We start from the raw sequence: 25,390 nt of genomic DNA on the forward strand, positions 1-25,390 counted from the left end.
TGTTGATAGGTCAAACAATAGACGTAGTGTACTTTTGTTGTTTGGCATTTTTTTGGGTTGGAAGCGTAGTGTACTTTTGTTGTTTGGCATTTTTTTGGGTTGGTTTGAAAATCTTTTGGTGGTGTGATGGGTTATAAGCAATCCTTTTGCTTTTTCTTTCAAAACTTCACATATCGACATAACTTGTTGAATTTTATGTTATCAATTAAAATTGAGATCGTTTTTATTTTTGAGTTTCTTATGCTTACAAAATATGAACTTTTGGTTAAAATTTATAACTTTGTACTTGAAAATTAAGAATTAAATCAATTAGAGATGACTAGTCAAATTGATTTATTTTCCTTTCTTTGTTTATCCCTAAATTTCTAGATTCCTTACTTTGAATGTATTCATGTAGGATTATAAGTAGACACGTTATCACTGTTCCAAAATGGCCTAGGCACTGGACGGTGTAAAACCAATCCAAGTTAGTGTTACTTGTTTTGAGCTTTTGAAAGAATATTTATCATATAATTTTCCAAAAAAATAAAAATGGAGAAGTTATTTTCACACATTTGTTAGCTTCTTAAACATCATTGATTCCGTTTAATTTATTCAATTTTATGACCATAAAAACCGAGGGCGTATGATAAAATAAAAAAGTACGTGAAAATCATTTATTCGATACTTGAACGCTGCCGGTCCAGACCGGCACAAATAAAGGAGCGAGCCGATGGAATACACAGAAGTAGCGAGTGTTCTGTAGAAGTTGTGCTTCCGAAAATCCGATCCGCAACACCACCAACTCTGCTTCTTTGAATTTCTTCAAATCCAGAAGAAAAAAGAAGAGTTGGGGAAGAATGATTGGAGCAGGGAAGATCAAGCAGTACTCCAATGTCCTCGACAAGCCCCTCAGCAAGGGCAAACAAGAGGTCCTCTCTCTCTCTCTTTCTCTAGTTTATGCTATATGCTTGATCGGATTACCTCAATCTTCAACAAATGGCAGCATTTTATTGGATTTCTGGGTGTTGGGTACTGTGATTTGGGGGAAGAAGAATTGCAATCTCCAATAAAGTTTTTAAATTTCATTCATTTCGAACTGTTATGCTGCAAATTTATGCTCGATTGACCTCGAATCCGAGTTCTGAACACATGGGTGGTTTTCATTTGTCGAATTCTACGTTAATTGTGATATGGGCAATTTGATTCAGGCTATTCACTTACTTGGGTTTGTTTTTTTTTTTGCTGATTTTGGCATTTGATGTTTTTTCAGGTCAGTTTGAGTGCGTTTGCGTTCTTGTTTTCGGAGCTTGTGCAGTACAACCAGACGCAGGTTGACAACATAGCTGAGCTAGAACGAAGGTGATTGAAATTACTACCATTTCGATTACATTGTTACGTGCTCATCATGCGCATTCAAATTTGTTTCCTAAGGAACAGGTGAAATCATAGTACAATATGAATAGAAATGGTTATTTGATATGTTATAAGGACAATTTACTCTTTTGTCCGAATATGAATCACCTAGGATCGTTTGTTTGCTTGATATTGCAAGTTTCTTCTGCAACCTAGCAAAATCACAGAGGTGGTTTGGAAAATTGAAGCGAGTTTGAACAAAAAAAGGGTCTCGAGGTGTTGTGGCAGAATAATTAATTCTATTATTCTAATATGTGACTTATATTGAAATTCTAATATGTGAGTGTTAGAAACCAAAGTTTCAGTAATATTTTATGTAAACTGGAGCAGGCTGGAGGATGCAGGATATGCTGTTGGGGCTCGAGTTCTGGAGCTTCTTTGCCATCGGGAAAAGGTATGCCTTGTTGTTGAGCAGGAATATCCCTAACTATTATTTTTGTAATCACGATATTTAGATACTGTTGCTTCATTTGGCAGTAAGTGAGAAGTAAAAAACAGATATCAGTATCTTTGGATTATAACATATTCTCTATCTATAAGTTGGCAAGTGCGAGGAGCTAACGATTACTGAATATGTAGTTTTAGTCCTTGTAAACAATTGATTCTTTGAGTGTAAACTACATTGTTACTACGTAGTTGCAAACCGAACTTATGCAACATATGTTTTCAGTTGTGGTTTATAAACTAATCCCTAGGCAGGAGAAGAAATTACACATAACAATGCACTGTGCTCATTATATTGGAATTTTGATAAAATGTTATCCTAATGGTCCAAATTCTAACAAGTTATATGTGCTGGTGGGTTTGGATCTATCTCATGCTGTAGTGGGTGAGACTGCATGTATGCTTACTGCTATATTAATGGTTCTTTGATGCCACAGGGAAACAGAAGGGAAACGCGGTTGTTGGGAATCCTGTCTTTTGTGCATAGCACTGTTTGGAAGGTGTTATTTGGAAAGGTGAGTGCTTTTGCTTTGGCTTCTTTATCGTTTTGCATGTTTAGGGCTTAATGGCTGAATAGAGCACAATGTACTGAAATTAGGAACTATGTTAACTGCTTCTTGGTGCCTGAAAATTAGGTAGCTGATTCCCTTGAGAAAGGCACTGAACATGAAGATGAGTACATGATTAGTGAGAAGGAGCTCCTTGTGAACCGGTAACAGTTTCTGCGTTAATGATAATTTACTTCCCCTACTGTTTCAATTAGCTGGATCCGTCGGGTTTGGTTGATGGCCAACTAATACACCATTTTTGGATTGTAGATTTATTTCGATTCCAAAAGACATGGGAACCTTTAATTGTGGAGCATTTGTTGCCGGAATTGTAAGGGTAAGTGCGACGACACTTTCTTGCTTGTTAATTGAAACATCTGGTGCTTCTATTGTCTGATTGGCCTTTCATTTCCCAATGAAGGGTGTTTTGGACGGTGCTGGTTTTCCAGCTGTGGTAACAGCTCATTTTGTACCAGTGGAGGGACAGCAACGACCTCGAACAACCATCTTGATAAAATTTGCTGAAGAGGTGACTATCTTTAGTTTTCTGCTATGATGTTTCATTTGTCTTGGTATTCTAATCTTGTCGTTTTTCTTTCCTCTTCAAGGTACTACGAAGAGAAGCAAGGTTAGGTTGATGTTCGTGGCACGGTCATCTCATTGTTAGTTTTCCTAGCGCTTCTCCGTAATCCAATGAAGAAGGCGGGGACTTACAGATGGATTGTCGAGCTAATGAAATTCGCACCTCTAAACTTGCGGGAATTCGAAGTCCCACATTGGTTAATTCACTGTGTAAGCTATGGCACAATGATGATTTGAAAGTAGCTACAATTTGTAAGTGTGGTTTTATCTAGACGAGGAGAGAAGTAGAAAAAATGAACAACACTTAATTACTGCAAATTATGTTGTTTATAGAAACTCGAAAGAACGACAGGCTTGTGCTTAAAAGAAGCCTCATTTTATCCCCTTGCGAGCCTTTGAGACGTTCTTTTTGTCAAATAAGATACTCGATCGTAGATTTGGGTTATGTCAGTTGGTTATGTCGTGTGGCTGGGTCCTTACTTAAAATTTACCTAATTGCAAAGGAGAAACAATTACCGGTACCACTGATCTTGAGAAGGACCCACGAAGTGCCACAAAGGAAAACTAAATGACCTGAAAGAATCTTATGTTTTGAGGTTGCAAGAGACCCATGAAGCGAGTTGCAGAAACCACAGAACATAATAGTGCAGGGCTTCATCTGATTCTTAAAAACTACAAGGAAAAGGGAAACCAGTCGGCGAAAACAAGGTTCATGAGCACTAAAAGTACCAATCGTCTTCGTTTTCATCACAAAAAAAGGGATTGTGTAGAGTTGAAGGGAAGATATTGAGGAAAACAGAGGCAGCATGAAGCCGACCAGCAGAATGTGCAAACCTAGCAATGAACGATAAATCGTAATTCAATCACAACGGCAGCAGTTCAATATCTTTAAGAGGAAGAAGAAGAAGTAAAACGATAAAAGATGAGCATACGAAGAGATAGAAACAGGCACCGAGATGTAGTCTACCAAATCTTTTTTATTTTTATTGATATTTCTTTTTCTTTTCAAGGGGAATTAGGTCCATTCTCAACACCAAGACCATATAAAACACCAGCATATTTGTCTGGAGACCCATCAAAGTAAGTCTCTTTCAGTTTCATGAACGTACTGCATGTTAGCAAACTATCCGAACCAGCTTGGTGGGAGATGCCAATTCTCTCAACATCTAACAGCTCCGCGAGTTTGTTCAACCCACCATGAAGGCTGTTGCAGAACCTCATCAGATGCTTGATATCATAAACTGTAGGAAAATACATCTTGATCATTTTAAAGAACCCCGCCTGTGTGTTCGGGAGGCTTTGGCCTGTAAGCAGCTTGAGCAAGTACCCAAAATCATACCCACTATGGAATGTCACCCAAACCACATTATCAGACAGCACAACTCCGGATGTCATTAGTAGCTCGGTGAACTTACTAGCATCAACACCCTTCTCATTGTTCTTCACAAAATCCATGCCGCTCTGGGACAGTAACTCTATCGAGTCACTAGCATACACATCCTCGTTGGGGTTGAAGTCGCGGAAATTGAATTGCCACACACAGTGCTTGTCGGTTCCACAGGTCGGAAGGTTCCCTTTCTCATCAGAAAATGTGAGACCCAACTGTATCAACTTCAAGAGGTCCACATTGGCCTTAAGGGTTTGATAGTGATAATCAAAACTGTCCTTGAAAGTCCCTACAGGCCTCAAAACAATACCGGGAAACTCTGTGTCCATCGCTACATATCGGTATTCCTCTACAACACTGCGAATCAATTTAAACTCCTCCTCAAGATTATCGCTCCAAACTTCCCTAATGTGAATCGAATCTCTATTCGGAAAACTAGACATTTTCTTCGGGCAATAACAACACAAATTGAAGCAAATAACAAGACCCAAAAGAGCAAAAACCATAGAATCTGCAAAACCAAGAAACCCACAACCCATATCAGGAAACAAGAACAACCCACATCTCAAAATTCATACTTTATCAAAACCCATGTATCCAATCATCCAATACCTATAAATCAAACGAGAAATCAAAGGTACGATAACTCACCTCAAGAATCAACGACTCCGGAATTCTCTTCTCGTTTTCGGATTGAGAAATGACGGGTCGGGACGGGCGGGCAACAAGATGGAGGGGGGGGGGATTTTCTCCGAGAAATCGATGATTTTCTCGGGAAAATTGGGGGTTTTGTGGGAGAAAAAACGAGGGTTTTGACGGAAAAGGGAGATGGTTATTTTATTTATTTTTTATAGAAAAAGTGGATGGAAAGCTAAAAATAAAATGGTTTTGGTTTTAACGTCGTTTCAGTGAGGTGAAAGTAAGCGCTGTAAGCCTTCCTTGCTTACATTGTAACAGCAAGGAATAGCCAGTGAGGTTGGTGACGATGAACTGGTAATCCCTCTTGAGGTGGCTCTTATATACACAACATTTCTCAGAGCCTTTTTTATTTTTCTTTTTTCTTAGGAATATTATCGAAAAATTGTAGGTACCGTTGATTTTAACGAAAAATCATATTTTTACATTAAAAATTTATTTATTTTATCTTTTAATTTGTTCTTATTGTTAAAATTTAAAGTTTTCAAAGCATTTTTATTTTTGTTTTTACCTGTTTTGCCCTCTACTTTTTCATTTCTGTTGGCCTTTGCCATTTATGCCCTTCTTTAAATCTCATTTTAACAATGTCCTGTGAGTTGCGGACCTCGTTTTACTTTGCCCTCTGATGAGATGCTCGATCGCCCCTTTACAACAATGTCCCCTGAGCTGTGGACCTTATTTCATTTTCCCTCCGATGAGACGCTCAATCGCGCCCTTTGTCTGTGCTTGTGATGCATTATGGAATCTCAACCGTGCCGAGGGACCAAGAAAGCTCGTGGAGTAGGAACTTCTACTCGAGTCCCATTAATCTCTCAATTCGTGTCAATGTCTTTCAAGCCGTTAATTTTTTTTTACAATTTTAGTAGTAACTTGTATTATTGCACACGAGTAAACTAAAGTCAAGGGACATTGGCACGAATTAAGAGTATATGAAGTTCGGAATAAAATTAAAAAATTTGAGCGCAAAATTGAAGACGCCATTAAATTATAACGAGGTAAAAACTGTCGCTTTCTATGAAAATCTGAGCATGTAACCTTGCAGTCAATGGCATGTAATCCGTGGATGGGGAAGAAAATTTAGTTCTGAGATGGTGATTGAAAGGCCGATAGACCGACCTTTCTTTTTGTTCCGTGTTTTGAAAAGCCAAATAAAATAACAGACTACTTCATTAATCATTAGTAATTGAAATTCGCAGATTTTCTCCTCATCTGAAACGAAAATTTGGCAACAAAAGATAACACTTGGCTGACATGCTCACAATCTCAAGTAAAACCTCACCCTGTTTAAGGAAGAACTGATACTTTTATCCTCTGCAAACTAAACCAGAAGGTCGGCTCTCGTGTTACTTTCTTCTCAGGGGTCACTAAAAAGAGTTGTTATTAACAAGCCAACGAATGTGCGGAAGACAGACCGCTATAAGTTTTGCAGGTGAGACACTATAATGAACTTCATTCCAGGCTCCTCCCCAAGTTCCATCAACCCAAATAGCCAACAATTGATTGCATTTCCTATGGGAAGCAAGGGTGCAAAGTGGTGCGGTGTGGAACAGCTCAGGAACTCTTCAATTTCTAAATGCTTCGTTTTCAAAACAGAACACAATTTGGGTTCAGGTAGATCACACTATTTGAACATACAAATCTTTACATACTACAGCTGCAGGAATAACAAAAGCATAGCACGATCCTACCAATATCGGAATCCTACCAATATAAGAACAAAGGTTCCGAAAAGTATATAACAAGTCTAAGTGTCTTATTAATGATATGTTTGTTCACATTACAAATAAGACAGTATTCCTTTCTCTTAGACCTTACCATCAATCAGTTTCTACCAAGTGGAAGAGATCTGCAAGAAAATGTTTCCTTGAAGTCCTTCTTCCTTGACGACGTGAAGATGGACGCATACACTTCCTTAGTAGCATTAGCAGGGGCCATATCCACCGCCTTGAACCTCTTCGCCCCACCATTACTTGCATCCTTCACATTAGCCCCACCATTCACACCCTTCCCATTTACCTCGACCTTTGCTGAAGCCTTCTCCACAGCCTTAGCATCAATGCCATGCTTGGTTCCACTCAACCGGGAGGCCTCCAAACCCACACCCTCTTCCTCTCCACCATTCACACCAGAATCCCCGTTTTTGGACTTTTTCACCTTCTTCACTCTCCCTTTCGCCTTCTCGGCCTCCATCCTCTCCCTCAACTCCGCAACTTCCTCTTCATTCCCATTAATCACAATCTTATCCGCCTCCGAAAATCCCACATGACAAACAAGGCAAGTCGACGACTTTATCTCCTTCATAGCCTTTGAACTCAACACATGCCCACAAGTTCTTAATCCCACAAACTTACATTTACCATTGAACTCAACCCCGGTAATGGGGCACTGAAACCGCGGCCCGGCAACCGATTGGCGATTGAATTCAGCCCCGGTAATTGGGGTAAGATGAATACTGATCATGTCCTTCAACCCCTTTATATGCCCAAACGCCTTGGGCACCTTCTTCCCTAGTAACGCCTCCACAAGAGCCTCCTTGTTAAACACATTCCCTAGAAAATCCATCACGCACGGCTCCTTCAATGGCTCGTTCGACAGCGCGCAATTGAGCCACTTCGAAAGCCTCTGCTCGTTCGGGTCGACCTTATCGGGCTTCTTCTCCGCGTACATTTTGAGATAGCAGTCGCGAGACTCCGCCCCGGTCGCGCCACCATCGCCGCCGCCTCCAAGAGCCCTAATTCGTAAAATTAGAGTAGAAAGCGGGGTAATTTGAGAATCGAGAAGCGGAGTGGAGTCGTTTAGGGGCTTACCATTGACGGTGAAGTAAAGCGATGGCAGGGCATGGGAGAAAATTGAGAGCTTGAGGTGGCGGAGAGTTGGGGTCTGAATTGGGGATAGGGTTAGGGTTTGGGTTGGGATTTGGAGGTCGGGAGATTGGAGGAAAATTTGGAAATTTTGAAGTTTGGGATGCATCGTGATCTTGCTGGTGGAAATGATTTGCGGATTGGGAAATTAGGGTTTCAAGATTGAAGATTTCGGAGGGAAAATTGCAGGAATTGGAAACAAATCTGTCGAATTTGGGGATTTATAAGTTTGGAACGAGAGAGAGATCGGAGGGCCGTGGAGTCGGTGATGAAGTCCTCAAATGAGGGGTAGAATAGTAACTTCAGTGTAGGGCTTTTAGGGTTATTTCGATATAAAGCTCAAAACTTTGAACGCTCGCCGTCGTCTTCCATTCACTTATCTTGCTGCCTCCCTCGCATCGGTACTTCTCCGCCACCTCCATTATCAAGGTTAGTGTTCATCTCTCTATGTTTCCGATCACATTTCATCCCTAAGTTAATGGAAATCCCTAAAATCCCTAAAATCTGAGATCTGAAAATCCCCTGATGGGTAATTTGAGTTATGTGTTTTTTCACGAAAGCAACAAATTTATCCCCCAATTCCAAGTATCATTTTCCTATCTTAGGGTTTGTGATATTGTTTTGCAGGTTTTTACTGACATTGTTATGAGATTTGTATAGATTTCAGTGATAGAGCTTGTACGTTTGGTGATTGTATGTTTTACTGAAATATTTTATCTGGCTGACATCGCTTTTGTTGATTTCATGTTACCAGGGTTTGTAATTTCAATCGGCCCCAAAAATGTCAGGGTATGTAGTCATTTGTATGTCCGCTCTGTACTTGTTTTTCGCTGTAAATATCGAATGTATGCTATGATGGAGGATGCATATACTTTTAGAGATCAAAGTTTGTTTCCGATTGTTTGAGATCAAAGCTTGTTTCAGATTGTTTGAGATCAAAGCTTGTTCCCGATTGCTTGGCCCGAGCAGTAGTGTAGGTTTATCTATTCTACTGGTGAACTTCCTTTCGCCAATTTGTTGCGAGAGGGCACAATTTTTGTCTAGCTATGTGAGAGCTGTGGGGTTAGGAATCCAGATTTTCAGAACGCATAGTGAACTTCTGAATTCTAGTTAATGTCTATAGCAGCCTTTCTGTTTCGACAGTGGGAATGTCATGGATGAGTGTGTGAAGGCTTAATTTAGTTGTATGTTTTAGATTTTGTGTTTCTACTCCATGCTTGTTTTCACTTACTGGACATTCCGATAGTGGGACATGGCAGTCTATCATACGCATTCTTTATTTCTCAGTTTGATATACTTGATATATTTTGGTGTGTCATATGTGGTATGGCAGCGTGTTTAATGTTACTTCATTTTATTGATTGTACAGAGAAGAAGAGGTTGTTGTTCCAGCTGCCGAGCCTGTTGCTGCTGCTGCAGCAGCTCTAGGTGAACCCATGGACCTTCTGACCGCACTGCAACTTGTGCTGAGGAAGTCATTGGCTCATGGTGGGCTCACACGTGGACTCCACGAAGGTGCAAAGGTCATCGAGAAGCACGCTGCACAGCTCTGTGTGGTAGCTGAGGACTGTGACCAGGCTGATTACGTTAAGCTTGTCAAGGCTCTATGTGCTGACCATAACGTTAAACTGCTGTCAATTCCTAATGCTAAAACTCTTGGAGAATGGGCTGGTGTAAGTGAAAATCAATTGGCATAGAAGTTTTGTTAGTTTTAGCTCTTACCGCAAAGTAACTATTTTCCTGTGTTAAACATTTAGTTTGTTTGTATTTCTTCAACTTATTATTATTTTATACCATCTGCACCCAGCTTTGCAAGATTGATTCAGAAGGAAAGGCAAGAAAAGTGGTTGGTTGCTCTTGCGTCGTTGTGAAGGTATTTACAACATTCATTCGAGTGCATACGTTACTACATTTCCGGTGTTATGTCTTGAAGCTAAATCTCCGAAATATTTTGTATCTGGTGGAAAAACATCCATCCGAAAATTTGGTGTTCCACTAACTACATAACTGCATTTTTTTCGAGATTTTCTGAATAACTTTATAATTGTGCAGGCTAATACATGCTAATCGGGAAGTTTTTGTATTTCTCTACCATACGTTCTTATGGCATCACTAAATTTGATTATTCCTTGTATTCGGTATGTTTACTTTATTGCGTTTTGTTTCGCAGGATTTTGGCGAAGAATCGGAAGGCCTTCATGTTGTTCAGGAGCACATTAAGTCCCATTAAATTAGAAAAAAAGTTAGCCCCATTTCGATTTGGGTGTGATGTTCTTTAGGTGGAAGTGGAATTGAGTAACTTTCCATTCAGATTATCGAAACATATGATGTTTTGTCCGTCTTTACCTCTCTGTCCGGAATTGAAGAAGTTTTCTGTGTCGTTTCTTTATTTGATCTGCGTTTTTAGTACTCGTTGATCATGCTATCGGTTTTGAGTACCTTGTGGATCACCGTACAGGTTTTACATTTTGTAGCATCCGTTCTACAAACGAAAAAGGATCATCGACCGTGAAACATGCTTACGTGAAACAATCGAAACCAACAGAACCGAACCAAATCATTTCTTTGTTCTAAAGCTTTTCTTGTAAGTAAGAGAGGTTTTAGGTTCGATTCTCGCTAATTGCGAGTTTGAACCATATTGTTATTAGTTCATTATGAGGTTTAGCCTACTCTCCTACTCCTTTAGTGCAAAAATATTGTTTGTTCAAAAAGAAAAAATAGAAAAAAAAAAAAAAAAACCCTAATGGGAAACATAGTTTATCTTTTTTAAGTATTGGTTTAGGAGGAATCGGGGTTTTGAGTCCAATTTTCTCCAATTTCACATTTATAAAAGAAAAAAAATATGGATATTTGATACTAGCTGACCTAGTTGCGCTAATGGGTGGCCGGATCTCCAAATGCCATGGGCTATTATTATAAAGTCGGTATCGAACTCGTTGAGTGAAAACGTTAGAAGTCTCACCTGTGAATCGAGAAAAATATCATTAAAGCGTAGTAATAACCGAAAAGAAGCGAAGCATCAAAATTTAAAGAAAGTGATTAATCTTGGGCTTGGGCCCGACATTGTGACAAAACGAAAGCAAATAAATTATTAAAGCCCAAGGGTACTATAGTAATTTTGGGTTAAGTGTTTTAGGGTTTATGCAGATTCCATGTAAGTTATAAGCTCGGCTCCTGCCTCATTAGCCTTCTCCTGCAGGATACAGTGCTGCCGCTTTCAGGATTTCGATCTCCGCCTCCCAACCACCGTCGAGGTCAGCGCTGCGTTCAGTTGCATTCTCTTCTGATTTAAACTTTACAATTATATTTCGGTTAAGAATTGTGTGTGAAAGCCTGGGAATTTTAGCCGAAAATTGAAAGAATAAAAAAAGATGATTAGGGTTTAAAGATTATCAAAAATCTGATATTTATTCGAAGGAAGATTTGAGTTCTTTGTTTTTTCACGAAATCTATAAAATTTCTGGGGAAATTGGAAGTTAAAATCTCATGTCCGAGCATTTGGACACTAAATGTAGCAGCTTCAAATTTCCTTAGCAAGTTTGAAGGGTTGTGGTCTTTTTTGGCAGGTTTTATTGCTCTAAGCTTGTTTAGATTTCAGTATTTGAGCTTGGAAGTCTTGTAATTGTTGTATCTCTCACTGAATTTTCTTTAATCTGGCTGATATATCATCTGTTTTCTCATGTCATCAGGGCTTTTCGTTTCAACCGACCCGAAACATGTCAGGGTATGTGGACATTTTGTTTTCTGATTCTCTACTTATGGAATATTTGTTATATAAAAGATGCAAATAGTTTTAGAGATCAATGGGTGATCCTGATTGCTTGCCCTGAGCAGTTGTTTAAATTATATTTGTTGTATCGATGAAGTGTTTTCACCGGTTTGTTACATATCGTGATGATGGGACACGGTATAAGTTTAGTCTGAGAAGAGCAGTGGGGTTAGGATTCCAGAATCTCAGATTTCCGGGGAACTTCTGCGTTGTAGTTATTTGCCTGTAGGGGCCATTTGGTTTCGACTGTGGGTGCATGTCATGGATGAGTGAGTGAAGGCTTGTTTTAGTTATGTTTTAACTTGTGTGTTTCCGATACAATTGTTCTCAATTTAATGTTGTATGTTCTCCCATGAAAGATATATTAGAAGCTTTTGTAAGCTGTACCAAGTCTTTTTTCTTTGCTAGTCACCTTAGGAATTGAGGTTGCACTCTCGAATTCTGATTTCTTCATTGATCCTTTAATCTAGGACTTTACTGGCTGGATAGTGCTTACATACTTCAGTCTATCGTAGGCATTTTTTTTTCCTCAGTTATGACATCCTTTATATATATTCGGTGCGGTATGTCTAATGTTACTTCAATATATTGGTTGTACAGAGATGAAGAAGTTGCTGTTCCTGTTGCTGAGCCTGTTGCAGTTCCTGCAGCTCTAGGTGAACCAATGGACCTTTTGACAGCCTTGCAACTTGTGTTGAGGAAGTCATTAGCTCATGGTGGGCTCACTCGTGGACTCCACGAGGGTGCAAAGGTCATTGAGAAGCATGCTGCACAGCTCTGCGTTGTAGCTGAGGACTGTGACCAGGCTGATTATGTTAAGCTGGTCAAGGCACTATGTGCAGACCATAATGTTAAACTGATGTCAATTCCTAGTGCTAAAACTCTTGGAGAATGGGCTGGTGTAAGTAAAAATCAATTGAAATATAGAAATTTCGTTAGTTTTTGTTTTTTCATCAAAGTATTTGTTATCATTTGTTTGTCATTTTAGTTTGCTCCGATATTTTCACCTATCTTTCAATCCATTTTGTTGCTTTTCCCAATATTTTTCAATTGTTTCACAATTACCTTCACTCTGTAGCAATACTTTAGAGTGGTTTTACATCCCAATTAACTAAAATGTCTCTGTCAATTTGCTTATGATCTGATGACTTCCATTGTGGGCGGGGCAACTGGATTTTTCTAATATTCAATGTTTTCTAATATTCAAACATGAGACGGTCTTTAAATGGTTTCTAATGTTCAAGCTCTATTTCATTGTTTCCATTTTCCTTTCAGCATATTAATTTTTCTCTTGTTGCCCGTATTTATGGATCTTTCTGAACCAGTTGTTAATTCTATACTGTCTGCTCACAGCTTTGCAAGATTGATTCAGAAGGAAAGGCAAGAAAGGTTGTCGGTTGCTCTTGTGTTGTTGTGAAGGTATTGAGAACAGTTGGTTGAGTGCATGAGATTTACTGCATTTCCGGCGTTATATATTGAAGCTGTCCCAAAAATAAATTTATAACTACATTTCTGGGACTTTCTTAAACTACACAACACTAGTACACACTCTTAGTGAATCTTTGTACTTATTTACCGTACTTCCTCTTAGCACTTGCCAAATTTAATTATTCCTCGCATGCTGTTTGTTCACTTGCCTTGTTGCATTTCGTTTTTCAGGATTTCGGTGAAGAATCAGAAGGCCTCCATGTTGTTCAAGAGCACCTCAAGTCCCATTAAATTATTAAAGTTCTGCTTTCAGGCCGATGTTCCCTAGATAGTCTTAAGGCCTCTTTAATATCTGGTTATGATATCAGTGGTATGTCCAATCTTATATTACTATGGCTTTGTTATAAGATTTTGATTCGAGCACGTTATTTAAGTATTGACTTGAGTATTGCCCGAAGGAGTTTTACAATTTTGTAACTGTTTTTGACTTCGAATGAAAAACTATCGTCGATTTGGCATGCTTGAATGGATTATTGATGTTGAGGTTGAAAGCAAAATCTTGGCCGCCGTTTTATGCTAGAACACGGCGTTTCTTTTGTGGACCATGAAGCTCATCAGCCTCAGGCTTGTTATCTTGATGGTTGTTTTCTTCCCCATCCCAATTATATCTCAATCCTTGCCGCACAATGTATGGGAGAATAGGCCTCCATGAGATTTATGGGATTAAGTAATGTTATCCTGGAGTGGTCAGACTAGTGGCTATCAGGCATGCCTGATGCCCGTGTGTGAACCACATTTGCATTCAAGATTCAACCATCATCTCCATAGACTCTGGGTATGACTCATCATTCCTAGAGATGCGAGTTTTTTTACAAGAAGCGATAGCGAGAGGCTTGAGTCTTTTTGTAGTGCGTGTATTAGTAAATATGGGTCTCGTGTGTAGGATTAGATCAGAAGGAAAGACTGTTATTTTTAAAGGAAAACTAACGAAAAATTCAAAAAAACTTCAGTTTTAATAAAAAATAACAAATAAATATGTAGTGAATAGTATTAGAGAAAGGTGAAAATGTGATTTTTCGTTAAAAATGAACAATACCGAAAGTGTTTCGTTAAAATTCCTTGTATTCAAAGTGTGTCAAAGGAAGAAATGAAGGAAAAAAAAGTCGTTTGACTTGAAGGGAGAAGGTGTATGCACGTTAAGCAAACTTATCCTTTCTAACTGTTTCAAAAAGATAACATAAAATAAGAAGAAATAAGTTTCTTTTATGACCAATTCATTTGTGATAAATCGTTCACTAGCTTTTTGTTCAGTCGACACTATTGCCTTGAAAAGCTTTTTAAATAATTCTTAACAAGCGGTTTTGCCTAAACACGTTTGTTAGAACGAAATTTTCCTTAAAAATTGAAGTGTTTTATAAAATAGCGGTTTTTTTTGGAGAAGCACCCGACACTTCAAAACATGCCCATAAGTTCATAAATAAAAAAATGAATGACAATAACCCCTGATCGAGATTCTCTCTGGATCTTTGTGTTCAGAGCCCAAGGACTTGGATGTTCGAGCTGTTGAAGTTTGAGAGAGAGATTCGGACTGTTGGTTTGTGTGAAGTGGGCCAATGGGATTAGCTAATGAGGGTCGTAAGATTTCAAATGAGTTATCTAGTTCTCTGGATTCGTCTGCTCCGAACACAGAAGTTCGGAGAGGACCCCAACTCCATAAGCCTATCCCTTCAAAGATGGTGTAGAAACTTTCACATATCCAATGGGGACACAGAAGTTCGGAGAGGATCCCAATTCCATAAGCCTATCCCTTCAAACATGGTGTAGAAACTTTTACATATCCAATGGAAAAAGAAAAGGGGTTTTGCTTTTTGCAAGTTGCCACAACCAATAACGAAAGTGTGGCCTAAAACTAAACCACTTGGGTCTTGGAGTCGGGGATATAACTGAAAAAAAAAAACGTTTCGGTTTCGGCCATGCTTTCTGACAAACCCATTCGTTTCCGGAGTCACCACCACTGGTTGTTACGTCCAATAAGAAACCCTAGCCAACTGCAAATGAGCAGTGAATGAGACCCCCATAAAGAAAAGATAATGGGATAAACTTTGGATGTGAAAGAGGTTGCTAACAGTAAAGGAGCACATATTTGTTAGGTTTTTCACTCATAATATAACACAGACAAAAGATATTAAACGATAACCAAATACGTATGAAAGTATGGAATCTATCAGGAAACATAGAAAAATGTCAAAAGTTATTAATTGGATAATATGAAGACAACCTCCCTAATTGATAACAAAATTAGAAAATACCCCCAAAACTTACCGCGAAGTTTTGACCTAGTAAATGATAGATTTGGAGCTTATAGCTTAAAACTTGAGTTTTGTTGCTGAATAATGTGCAAAACTTATATCGCAGTTTTGGCCTAATAAACGATAAAATTTGGAGTTTGGGGCCTAAATTTGCAAAACTTGAATTGTTGTTTCTTGGCTTTACGTCTGTCAAGCTATTTTTCCAGTGTCATCTGTGTATACGTCAATATTGAGAGCAATATATTTGCAATGTCATCGTTTAGTTGTTAGCTGCGAATGTCTTTGCCAAAAATGATGTGATCGAGCTTATTTACTTATTTATTTTACACAAGTGATAGCAAGAGAGTGAGAACCGAACCATTGATTCACGGCCTTAAAGCACTGGTCCTAAAAGCCCCTTGCAGATTCTTATTAAAATCGTTATTCTATTTTATCCATGAAGAATTAGACTCGACCGCGGGTTAACGTTGTTAGATTGATTAATTAATTTGTATATGTATAATTAAGATCCCATGCATACTTCAAACAATAAGACGCTCAATACACATGTAGCTATACTTTTGCAGGAGCCTGCAAAAAGATTCGAGGGAGAGATGATCCCAATTGTGGAACACGTTGAAAACATGCAAGAACCATTGATGATGCCAAATTTGCCAATGCAATGTCAAGCAGCCCTCTCTATCGGAGGACAAAATTAGCATTGTGATAATCGATCCTCCTTAATAACTGGTAGTTGGTTTTATCTACTAAATCCAAGCTAATCCCTCCGTAATACTCGTAACATTTTACAAGTTTATGTTTTAATCACCAGATTAGTTATATATATAATGCGGCCATTCAGAACTAATCTTATTAGACAAATATTAATTTCTTTTTATTTTTATTTTTAATTTGTTCTAGATTTAGCTAGAAGAAAAAGAATGGCTCAACTTTTCTCCAGTTTTCATGTTTTAGCTGATACAAATGGCATCATTAAACTCAGCTTTCAGCAGGTTTCAGTACTCCTTATACTCTCTCTACCTCTCTCCCTCTCTCTCTCTCTACTCATCTCTTTCTGGTTTTGCCTAATTTATTAGCTCCTACTCCAATCACTGATTAATGAGAGCGCCCTTGTTCATGTATGCACAAACGCAGTTTAATTTGTTAATTACTGTTTTGCAATTTCTTCACGTTGATTTGTTTTTGGTTTTTGGTTTTTAATTTCTAGTTTTTCCTTTACATAATTATTTAAACCATACCACTTCCAATACAGGTAGGTGGCAACCGTGGTGTATCTACTTCTTCTTATTTGCCTAACCGCGGTGTCCTTCGAATTCGCTCATACAAAACCAGTTCTGATTCAGGTAGGGCTTGAAGGTCCTAATCATTTTTATATAATATATGCATAATGTATATGTATATGTATGTATATACATGTTCAACAACTTCATGCAGGCGTGCATGCAGGAGTAGTAGATGTAACAGCTCTTCCTTCTCCTTCGTTTTCTTTACACAACTATATATAAACCCTAATTTAGAATTCCAAACTCCTTGATTGCCTTCTTAAACTAAAACCCTTATATATAATCTTTCTCCGTTAAGGTTCAAGTTTATTGACAACTACACAAATCGAATATCAACAACCGTATGATAGATGTATCGAAAATATCAATAACATTGATCTACTTTTAAATTAGTTACAAATTCAAAACACCCCATTTTAACATCGTGGTACAAGTGAAGATGGTAACCGGTAGTTACCTAACCTTGACAGGATAGCGTGCATAAACTGTGGTAGTTGCCTAACCTTGATAGGATAGTGTGCCTTGCCCATCCTCTTACCCTAATCTATGATTTTTAATTGTATCACGCTTTAGGCATGTATCAAGTTAAATGGTAACTTTTAAAATTGAAAATTATTATACACTAAGCGGAACATTATTGTCACGTAATATGATCAGTTCACAAGTTTAAAATAGGTAGCCAGATAATATATTTATACTTCAAGGTATACTATAAATGATTATTGATTCATAATATTAGCACAAAAACAGGCTTTATTATCTTGGATGACTCCGGTTGTGCTTCTGGTTTCCATTCCCATCATCATATTGATGATAAATCACCTCGCGCTCTGTAATTAAGAATTTGGAGTCCGTGTCATGTTCAAGGTAAGGTAACGCTATGATTCTTGCTCAAAAAAAAAAATAAAAAATAAAAAGCCAAACCCATTCGAGTTATAGGCTCTTCCAACCTGGCTGCATTCATCAATCGCCCGTTCAACTAAACTGATTATACCATGTAATTGTATTTTAATAACACAATAATTACCCTATAAGTGTGAAAAATAAAAATTGTTGGCCCAAAAAATTCAACAGCAGTTAAAAGCCGCGGAGAACACGAGGCTAACTAATTTTCGAAATTTCATGTATATTTTCAACTGTCTGAAACAAGAAAAACGTAGAGCTGCCACAGAAGAAAAAGAATAAAAAATTGAAGAGCAGTAAAAAGCTTACTCGTCAAACCTTAAAACCACCTAACAAAAATCCGTCCCAATTCACAGAACAAAGCGTGGCTCACCTTCCCCTTACATAAAACCCCACCAAACCACAGCCCATAAACCACCAAACTCCATATTACCACACACTCACTTCTCACTCCTCATCCTTTCATAAAAACCAGAGTGATATTGTTATATTCTCTAAGTTTTCTGATAACTTAGAGGAAGAAATCGTGTTAGTTTTCTGGGTTTTTTGAGATATTTGGTATTTGAATCTTTGAGAAAAGAGTAATGGCTGGGAGTGGATTGTTTGCAGAGATTGTTGATGGAGAAGCATACAAGTATTATGCTGATGGGGAGTGGAAGAAATCATCTTCTGGTAAACTTGTTCCCATCATCAACCCTACCACAAGAAAGGTCCACTACAAGGTTCAAGGTAATGATTATCTTTTTTCATGGCTTTCAATCGGGTAGCGATTTTCGCGCTTCAATTTTAGTTATCTGCGCTTCAAACTGAATATTTTACAGTTTTATGTGTGCTTTAAATTGAATATTTTACTATTTTCTTTGTATATGCGCGTCAGTGTGATGTTAAACTCATTAGTCTTTAAATTTTGAGTTGTTGGTCTGTTTTTATTCTGGTTTTGGCGCTCTAGGTTTGGTCATATCCACTTCAAATTGAATATTTTATAAGTTTTCCTCCATTCCCGCACAAGAAGTGTAGATGCTAAACGAGGAGTGTTATAATCATTGTCCTTTCAATTTGAATGGTTGCTCTGGTTTTTGTTATATTTTTCATCTTTACAGCTATTTAACAATTATCCTTTGTTTGGCTGTGGCAGCTTGTACGCAGGAAGAGGTTAACAAGGTCATGGAGACAGCAAAAATCGCACAGAAGACATGGGCTAAGACCCCGCTTTGGAAGCGGGCCGAGCTCCTTCACAAGGCTGCTTCTATCCTCAAAGAACACAAAGCTCCAATTGGGGAGTCACTGGTTAAAGAAATTGCTAAACCTGCTAAAGATGCTATCACAGAGGTTGATAACTCGTTCTCTGTCTTCTTAGCAAATTAAAAAAACACTCCGACAACTATAAGTTTATACAAAAACACTTGTCATGTTCTAATTCGGTTTTAGTTGCGAAATTTCTTTGATGACTTCGTTAATAAGTCGGCAAGTTGTTTTTCTAAAGCATTGAATTGAAGGTTTTTATCTTAAAGTGTAACATTATCAAGAGCTTATATGTGAAAAATAATTTTTGTTATATGTTCACGTTTGATTTCGATGATAAAGTGTAATTTACTCGAATTGGAAACTGATATGGAAATTTTGGGTTCTGTGAAGGTTGTGAGGTCTGGAGATTTGGTGTCTTACTGCGCCGAAGAAGGGGTTAGGATTCTCGGGGAAGGGAAGTTCTTGGTGTCTGATAGTTTCCCAGGAAATGACAGAACAAAATATTGCTTAACTTCCAAGGTATCTTTATTTTTCAAGTACTTTATAGTTTTAGTTTACCTTTCTACTCTTTACTGATGAGTTTTTGCAATATCTTTTGTGTGACTGTTGCTGCAATATGATTGCAGATTCCGCTCGGTGTGGTTCTAGCCATTCCACCATTTAACTATCCTGTCAACCTTGCTGTCTCAAAAATTGCTCCTGCGCTGATCGCTGGAAACGCCCTTGTGCTGAAGCCCCCAACTCAGGTATTAGTTACCAAACTTCAAAATTATACACTGGTTCAGAAGTTCTTACTAGATAGTAAGACATTGTGTTCGAGACTCAGTAATTCCCCCGCTGTTTGATTCCACACATCTTTTGCACTGACCTGAGTATAACACCTGAGTATAACTTCTCAGTGGATCATTGCCACTATGTAAATTCATGCAAAAATGTATTTTGAATGACAGAACTGCATTACAAAATTCTTTCAAAAACACTTTAGAAAAGATTTATGTTCGATGATCTCTTTAACTTCGAGGAAGACTAAATTGTACCCGTAAGTTTCCTTCTAGGGTGCTGTTTCTTGCCTTCATATGGTGCATTGCTTCCACTTGGCTGGATTTCCCAAAGGCCTTATTAGCTGTGTCACTGGGAAAGGATCTGAGATCGGCGACTTCCTTACCATGCATCCTGGAGTGGACTGCATTAGGTAATCCCAGATTGATTTCTTCGATACCACAATAAGCTCCCTTTCCTTGTCTATCGTTACTCAAAGATGAATCCTGGTTTTTCAGCTTCACTGGTGGTGACACCGGCATTGCAATTTCGAAGAAGGCAGGCATGATCCCTCTTCAGATGGAGTTGGGAGGAAAAGATGCATGCATTGTGCTTGAAGATGCCGACCTAGATTTGGTCGCGGCAAACATAATAAAGGGAGGCTTTTCATACAGGTGAAGAAATTAATTGTGTTAGTCTCATTCTTTCTGCTGCAATCCATAATACTTGACTAACAATATAATTTCAAATTTGCTTGACAACGCACATTTTTAACAGTGGTCAAAGATGTACTGCTGTTAAGGTTGTCTTGGTGATGGAATCCGTTGCTGATGCCCTCGTCGCGAAAGTGAATGCACGAGTGGCAAAATTAACCGTTGGTCCACCAGAGGAGAACAGTGACATCACTCCTGTTGTCTCGGAATCATCTGCAAATTTTATTGAAGGTTTGGTTGTGGATGCAAAACAGAAAGGAGCAACATTTTGCCAAGAGTACAAGAGAGAGGGCAACCTTATCTGGCCTTTGTTGTTAGATAATGTCAGACCGGATATGAGAATTGCGTGGGAAGAGCCATTCGGTCCAGTCTTGCCTGTTATTAGGATTACTACGGTAGAAGAAGGAATCCACCATTGCAATGCCAGTAATTTCGGACTCCAGGTAACATTGATTTCCTTCGGAATCCACCATTTCATGCTTGCTTTAACTCAGAAAATATTAACCCATGTGTAAAAAAATACAGGGCTGTGTGTTCACAAAGGACATCAACAAGGCCATTTTGATTGGTGATGCAATGGAGACAGGAACTGTTCAAATAAACTCCGCACCTGCTCGTGGACCAGATCATTTTCCGTTCCAGGTAACCCTTTAAAAGTCCAGAAAATTAGTTTTGTGACTGATTTCCGCCCTCTTTTTTTTATCCTTCTACACAATTGTTTATTTTGTCCTTTGATTCTCCTTTATCGACAGCCAGAATTTCGTTCCAAGACTGCCATGTTCACAATTTTTATGAATGACTTATTTGACAGGGCATAAAGGACAGTGGAATTGGGTCACAAGGAATCACCAACAGTATCAACATGATGACCAAGATCAAGACCACTGTAATCAACTTGCCAACCCCTTCTTACACCATGGGTTAGTGACCCTGTTAATAACGAATCGGGTGATAATATAGTAATCGAAGCTACTTAACGTCGTTGTAGTAGCGGATTTAGTAAAATGTGTAAGTGATTTTTTAGGCTGCAGACAATAAAAATGTGTCATCGTCGGACAAATGGAGTTGAGAAAAAGAGAATAATGGGCAATACCCTTACACAAAAGGCTGCATCACGCGATTATTACATGATGTTTTAAGCTCTTGCAAATACTTTAGGCTTCTCTTCTGTACCTGATGAAGTTGGAGACTTGGTCAATAAGAACTGAGAGACTTGTATTACTTTCTGGTTTTATAAGCAGATCATCACATCTATTAGCTAAGTACTGGACTGCTTTGATCCTTGGTGTCTTGGGCATGATTCGAGGTTCACAACACTTTAGTTTGGGCCTTCTTCTGTGATGGTCTCAAACTTTTAGCACACTTTTGAGCTGGTTACGGAAGAAACCAAACACAGAACTTTCGTCTAACCGTTTTTAAGTAATTGAGCTACAAGCGCTTTGCGATGATCAGTGATTTTGTAATTACTTGGGACTTACCGTCTTTTTCTTAAGGTGCTTTTGAGCCTTATCTTTGAGCTTCATGACGTCGTGTATGCAATAAAGATAATTAGCTAATTCATAAACTTATCTTTGTCATTTTCACTAATACTAATTAGTAATTCTAGGGTAAGTACGTAATGTGGACGCAAAAATGCACTTAGGTGCACTGAGGTTGGTTAGTGAAACGCATGCTTAGAGTGTTTGGTGACTAATTAATGAAAAGATGAAATGCATGCCTATTGCTTAGGTGGGTTTTTCTTTTACAAAAACCCTTTTTGGTTTAACATAGCAATATTCTAATCTGCGAGGATGAAGATTCAAAATTAATTGCAAAGGGATGTGTACATTGTCCTGATCAACGTCTACGCAAATTGTGTAGCTGTGAATACTGGAATGGAATATGCTGGTTTAGGCTCCCAAATAAAGCTCTCTAGACATGTTCTTGTTCTTTAATTTGACATCCAAAAGTTTGACAAAAATTTCAGTGTATCAGTAATACGGTCTGGTACACTAAGTGTCATATTACAAGTAATTGAAATTTTTTTTTTCAAGTATCCAACCACTTATGTTATGAAACTTGGTGTATTAGATCGTGTTTTAGCATACTAAAAAATCTCTCCAAAAGTTTCTTCAAAATATTTTAAGCAGAGCTTCCGAGAGTTGAAAACTGATCTGAATCCAGCCAATGCTGCATAATTCATCTTTACCAAAAAAAAAATTGCTGCATAATTCATGTACAGTCCAAAAAATAAAAATGAAACGAATAAGAAAGTTTCTGATGAGGATGTGATTGCAGTTGAAATTTTTAGATGTCAAATCAAATTCTTATATCTGGCGGATCAAAGTTGGCTTGAAATGTGATTGATTGATGCAAGAGCGTTGGAATATATCAGATAAGCACTTACTATTTTCATCAAACTTTTCGAGAAGCACTTGGATTTTTAATATAAAAAGCACTTCTAAAATAACTGTTTTTTGTATAAATATCTCCAAACAAGTAGACAACATAATTATTAATTTAGGCATAAGGATTATTAGTTGGCTCAAAAGTGTTTAGAGTGGATATCCCTTAGGGTATGATATCATGCTTGTATAGAGGGAAACTATAAGGTTCGACTGTCAGACCATATTATTTGTACGGTGTAGCATACCTCACAAAAAAATCCAGAAATAAATATACACTCATGCTCCTACAGCGCGGTGAAACACATAAACAATAAAGGGAATATAATCTTCGTGTTCTTATAACACTAGTTAAGTGACCTAATTCTTGACTAAGCAAACATGATAATCATGTTTAATGATTTGGTTTAGGGATTGCCTTAACATATAATATGTAACATGTATGGCAATGTATGAGGTGTAAAGACTAAAGAGCATAGAAAAGTGGGGATGTGATTGGTACGGGACAAGGACGTCTACCTACATCTTTTGGGAGCATTTTACTAACCAAACCCATTCGAATTTTTGGTGTCTCCGGATTTCAAATAATCTTGTTAATTAAGGTTAAGTAGGAGATCACATATATGCTAATCTGTATTAAAAACTTTTCAGCTGATTAATCACTAAAATTAATGTTGACCAATGAGTGTGGATGAGAATTAAGGTGTAGCAGAGATGAGAATGTTTCGTTGGATGTGTGAGCACACGAGAAATGATAAGATTAAGAACGAAGAAATTCGAGGTAAAGTAGGAGTGGTCGCAATTGAAGATAAGATGAGAGAAATTTAGTTAAGGTGATTTGGACACGTATGTGAATCAAAGACCTTGTTGCTCCGGTTAGAAGATGCAACTATGAGATGAAGACTTAGCTCAAAATGGGTAGAGAAAAACCTAAGAAGACATGAAAAGACAATGTAAGAAAATATACGGAGTACCTGGAGCTAATGAAAAGTTAGGCGCAAAATCGAGCGCAGTTATATTCTATGATTCATACAACTAACCTAACTGAGTAGAATAAAACTCAATTATTATTGTTGTTGTATGAGTCAGATTTCGGTTTGATTAAAAATTATATATTCATACTTCACAGCTCAATCCATCGCCAAGAAGGTTGAAACTAATGAATATACTATTTTATACCTGTTTAATTAATCAATTAATTAGGAGCAGGATATGGTTTATTAAGATCCTAGTGCATGAACTGTCGAAAAGAGTATATGCGTTTTTATGTAAAATATGAATCAGTCAATGGTGATCATTTCCATTTGTGACTCGATCATTTCAAAACAAAGAATTTTTATTAGTTGTAGCAAAGAAATAAACTTCATAAACGTCAAAGTATGAACATAAAAAAAAAAAAAAAAAAAGGTATACCGAGAAGCTTTATTCTACGGATAAAAGCATTTAATTGATAAAAGTGTTGTAAAAGATCAATTTGCGAGACTTTGGTCCCATGCCATAAGAACTACTTAGTGCATGTGGAAACAAAAAAAATAGAGTGCAAAAATCACTATCCATTGTTAACAAACTAACAAATCAATTAAATGAATGAGAAAATGAATTTCTTAACCTAATAATATTCGATATTTGGATGCAATGAATATGGTTTGGAAATTGGAATTACAACTAAGATTGCATCCCAAATGAGAGGCCACAACAATCACAACGCTGCTGAATTTTAACATAACAAGATTATAATCCCACTGGTCGTGCTTTTAGCAAACAAAGCTTGAGCATTTTAGTGGTTGAAATTCCAAAAACCTAATTAAAAATGTATGTACCCATTTTTTAGTCTTTGCACATTGATGCTCTTGTATAAAAAAATGCGACGTAAATCTTGAACAAATCATATGGTGAATTATTTGTATTCTAAAAGGTACTAGTTGGACGGTGGGTTGAGACCTAAAGCGTCTAGACAAAGACTAGACGGATGCAAATATGAGTTTTTTAAATTGAAGTTAAAAAGCGAGGCTATGAGTTAAGAATTCATTTTTTCTTAAGAAGAAAAGACTACATATGATTGAGCATGTTGAACTTTGATGTGAATGCCAAGCCCAAAGAAAAATGGTTAATTCCTACTTACGAATCCACCACGCAACGAAGTTGCCGAAATAAGAGAAAAACGTTGCGATAGAGATGGGTTGGATAAATGAGAGAAACAAACGTGTGGGATTCTCACCCTCCATTTTTCCCTCCTTTCATTTCTTTCCCTTCTATTTTTATTTTTTAGAAGATAAAACAAAATAATATCATAGCTTATTCTTGAGCGTTCAAATAGGAGGAAAATTTAGATTTGAGAGTAACTAGCACAATTGAGTTATGTACATTATGAAAATCATTAAAACAAAAATTACAATAACACGCACAATATTAAATTCAAGTTACAAAACATGTGGGAGTAAAGGAGTTGGATTCTCACCCCTTTATTTTTCCCTCCTCTCCTTTTTTTTCTTTTTCTTTTTATTTCTTAGAAGATAAAAACAAAATTATGTCGTGGCTTAATCTTGAACGTTCAAATAGGAGGAGAATTTAGATCTGAGAGTAACTAGCACAATTGAGTTATCTACACCAAGAAAAATATTAAAACAAAAATTACAATAACACGCACAATATTAGATTCAAGTTACAATTGAGGATGGACGCGA

At 37.7% G+C, this 25,390-nt stretch overlaps 6 protein-coding genes across 7 annotated transcripts; 4 read left to right on the forward strand and 2 right to left on the reverse strand.

Annotated features, from left to right (window-relative positions):
- The first annotated feature begins 750 nt into the window (after positions 1–750).
- On the forward strand, positions 751–3,353 carry LOC103955966 (trafficking protein particle complex subunit 5). Its single transcript, XM_009367883.3, has 8 exons — positions 751–911; positions 1,253–1,341; positions 1,726–1,789; positions 2,277–2,354; positions 2,475–2,551; positions 2,658–2,724; positions 2,809–2,916; positions 2,996–3,353. Exons 1-8 carry the CDS (start codon positions 840–842, stop codon positions 3,023–3,025), a joined length of 585 nt encoding a protein of 194 aa, XP_009366158.1. The 5' UTR covers positions 751–839; the 3' UTR covers positions 3,026–3,353.
- Positions 3,354–3,928: 575 nt separating this feature from the next.
- LOC103955967 (probable CCR4-associated factor 1 homolog 7) lies at positions 3,929–5,304 on the reverse strand. The gene is made up of 2 exons (XM_009367884.3): positions 5,008–5,304; positions 3,929–4,867 (listed from the first exon to the last, which is right to left on the reverse strand). The coding sequence occupies exon 2, from the start codon at positions 4,860–4,862 to the stop codon at positions 3,975–3,977; it is 888 nt and encodes a 295-aa protein (XP_009366159.2). The 5' UTR covers positions 4,863–4,867; positions 5,008–5,304; the 3' UTR covers positions 3,929–3,974.
- A 1,354-nt stretch (positions 5,305–6,658) lies between these two features.
- On the reverse strand, positions 6,659–8,026 carry LOC103956066 (replication termination factor 2-like). The gene has a single exon (XM_009368009.3). The coding sequence runs from the start codon at positions 8,020–8,022 to the stop codon at positions 6,874–6,876; it is 1,149 nt and encodes a 382-aa protein (XP_009366284.2). The 5' UTR covers positions 8,023–8,026; the 3' UTR covers positions 6,659–6,873.
- A 189-nt stretch (positions 8,027–8,215) lies between these two features.
- On the forward strand, positions 8,216–10,302 carry LOC103955969 (40S ribosomal protein S12). Of its 2 annotated transcripts, none has more exons than XM_009367885.3 (5): positions 8,216–8,342; positions 8,668–8,702; positions 9,283–9,586; positions 9,721–9,786; positions 10,084–10,302. In XM_009367885.3, exons 2-5 carry the CDS (start codon positions 8,695–8,697, stop codon positions 10,141–10,143), a joined length of 438 nt encoding a protein of 145 aa, XP_009366160.2. In that variant the 5' UTR covers positions 8,216–8,342; positions 8,668–8,694; the 3' UTR covers positions 10,144–10,302. The 2 variants fall into 2 exon arrangements, with proteins under 2 accessions (XP_009366160.2, XP_048423113.1); XM_048567156.1 differs by lacking the exon at positions 8,216–8,342 and adding an exon at positions 8,553–8,591.
- Positions 10,303–11,041: 739 nt separating this feature from the next.
- On the forward strand, positions 11,042–13,628 carry LOC103955970 (40S ribosomal protein S12). The gene is made up of 5 exons (XM_009367886.3): positions 11,042–11,167; positions 11,603–11,637; positions 12,283–12,583; positions 13,036–13,101; positions 13,342–13,628. Exons 2-5 carry the CDS (start codon positions 11,630–11,632, stop codon positions 13,399–13,401), a joined length of 435 nt encoding a protein of 144 aa, XP_009366161.1. The 5' UTR covers positions 11,042–11,167; positions 11,603–11,629; the 3' UTR covers positions 13,402–13,628.
- A 4,360-nt stretch (positions 13,629–17,988) lies between these two features.
- Positions 17,989–21,584, forward strand: LOC103955971 (NADP-dependent glyceraldehyde-3-phosphate dehydrogenase). The gene is made up of 9 exons (XM_009367887.3): positions 17,989–18,334; positions 18,741–18,934; positions 19,241–19,369; positions 19,477–19,596; positions 19,906–20,042; positions 20,128–20,283; positions 20,387–20,765; positions 20,848–20,964; positions 21,134–21,584. The coding sequence occupies exons 1-9, from the start codon at positions 18,190–18,192 to the stop codon at positions 21,245–21,247; spliced, it is 1,491 nt and encodes a 496-aa protein (XP_009366162.1). The 5' UTR covers positions 17,989–18,189; the 3' UTR covers positions 21,248–21,584.
- The last annotated feature ends 3,806 nt before the right edge of the window (positions 21,585–25,390 follow it).

Source organism: the organism of the source record quoted next, unplaced genomic scaffold (genome assembly GCF_019419815.1).
Source record: "Pyrus x bretschneideri cultivar Hongxiangsu unplaced genomic scaffold, Pyrus_bretschneideri_v1 Contig44, whole genome shotgun sequence".
In the NCBI taxonomy this organism is placed as follows: Eukaryota; Viridiplantae; Streptophyta; class Magnoliopsida; order Rosales; family Rosaceae; genus Pyrus; species Pyrus x bretschneideri.

Bases quoted from the DNA above. Each gene is read 5' to 3' on its own strand.
- LOC103955966 (XM_009367883.3), top strand. From the start codon at position 840: ATGATTGGAGCAGGGAAGATCAAGCAGTACTCCAATGTCCTCGACAAG. The intron at 2,552-2,657 runs GTAACAGTTTCT...TTTGGATTGTAG, and splicing joins AAGGAGCTCCTTGTGAACCG to ATTTATTTCGATTCCAAAAG. The intron at 2,725-2,808 runs GTAAGTGCGACG...TTCCCAATGAAG, and splicing joins TTGTTGCCGGAATTGTAAGG to GGTGTTTTGGACGGTGCTGG.
- LOC103955967 (XM_009367884.3), bottom strand. From the start codon at position 4,862: ATGGTTTTTGCTCTTTTGGGTCTTGTTATTTGCTTCAATTTGTGTTGT.
- LOC103956066 (XM_009368009.3), bottom strand. From the start codon at position 8,022: ATGCATCCCAAACTTCAAAATTTCCAAATTTTCCTCCAATCTCCCGAC.
- LOC103955969 (XM_009367885.3), top strand. The intron at 9,587-9,720 runs GTAAGTGAAAAT...ATCTGCACCCAG, and splicing joins CTCTTGGAGAATGGGCTGGT to CTTTGCAAGATTGATTCAGA. The intron at 9,787-10,083 runs GTATTTACAACA...TTTGTTTCGCAG, and splicing joins GCTCTTGCGTCGTTGTGAAG to GATTTTGGCGAAGAATCGGA.
- LOC103955970 (XM_009367886.3), top strand. The intron at 12,584-13,035 runs GTAAGTAAAAAT...GTCTGCTCACAG, and splicing joins CTCTTGGAGAATGGGCTGGT to CTTTGCAAGATTGATTCAGA. The intron at 13,102-13,341 runs GTATTGAGAACA...TTCGTTTTTCAG, and splicing joins GCTCTTGTGTTGTTGTGAAG to GATTTCGGTGAAGAATCAGA.
- LOC103955971 (XM_009367887.3), top strand. From the start codon at position 18,190: ATGGCTGGGAGTGGATTGTTTGCAGAGATTGTTGATGGAGAAGCATAC. The intron at 20,766-20,847 runs GTAACATTGATT...AAAAAAATACAG, and splicing joins CCAGTAATTTCGGACTCCAG to GGCTGTGTGTTCACAAAGGA. The intron at 20,965-21,133 runs GTAACCCTTTAA...CTTATTTGACAG, and splicing joins CAGATCATTTTCCGTTCCAG to GGCATAAAGGACAGTGGAAT.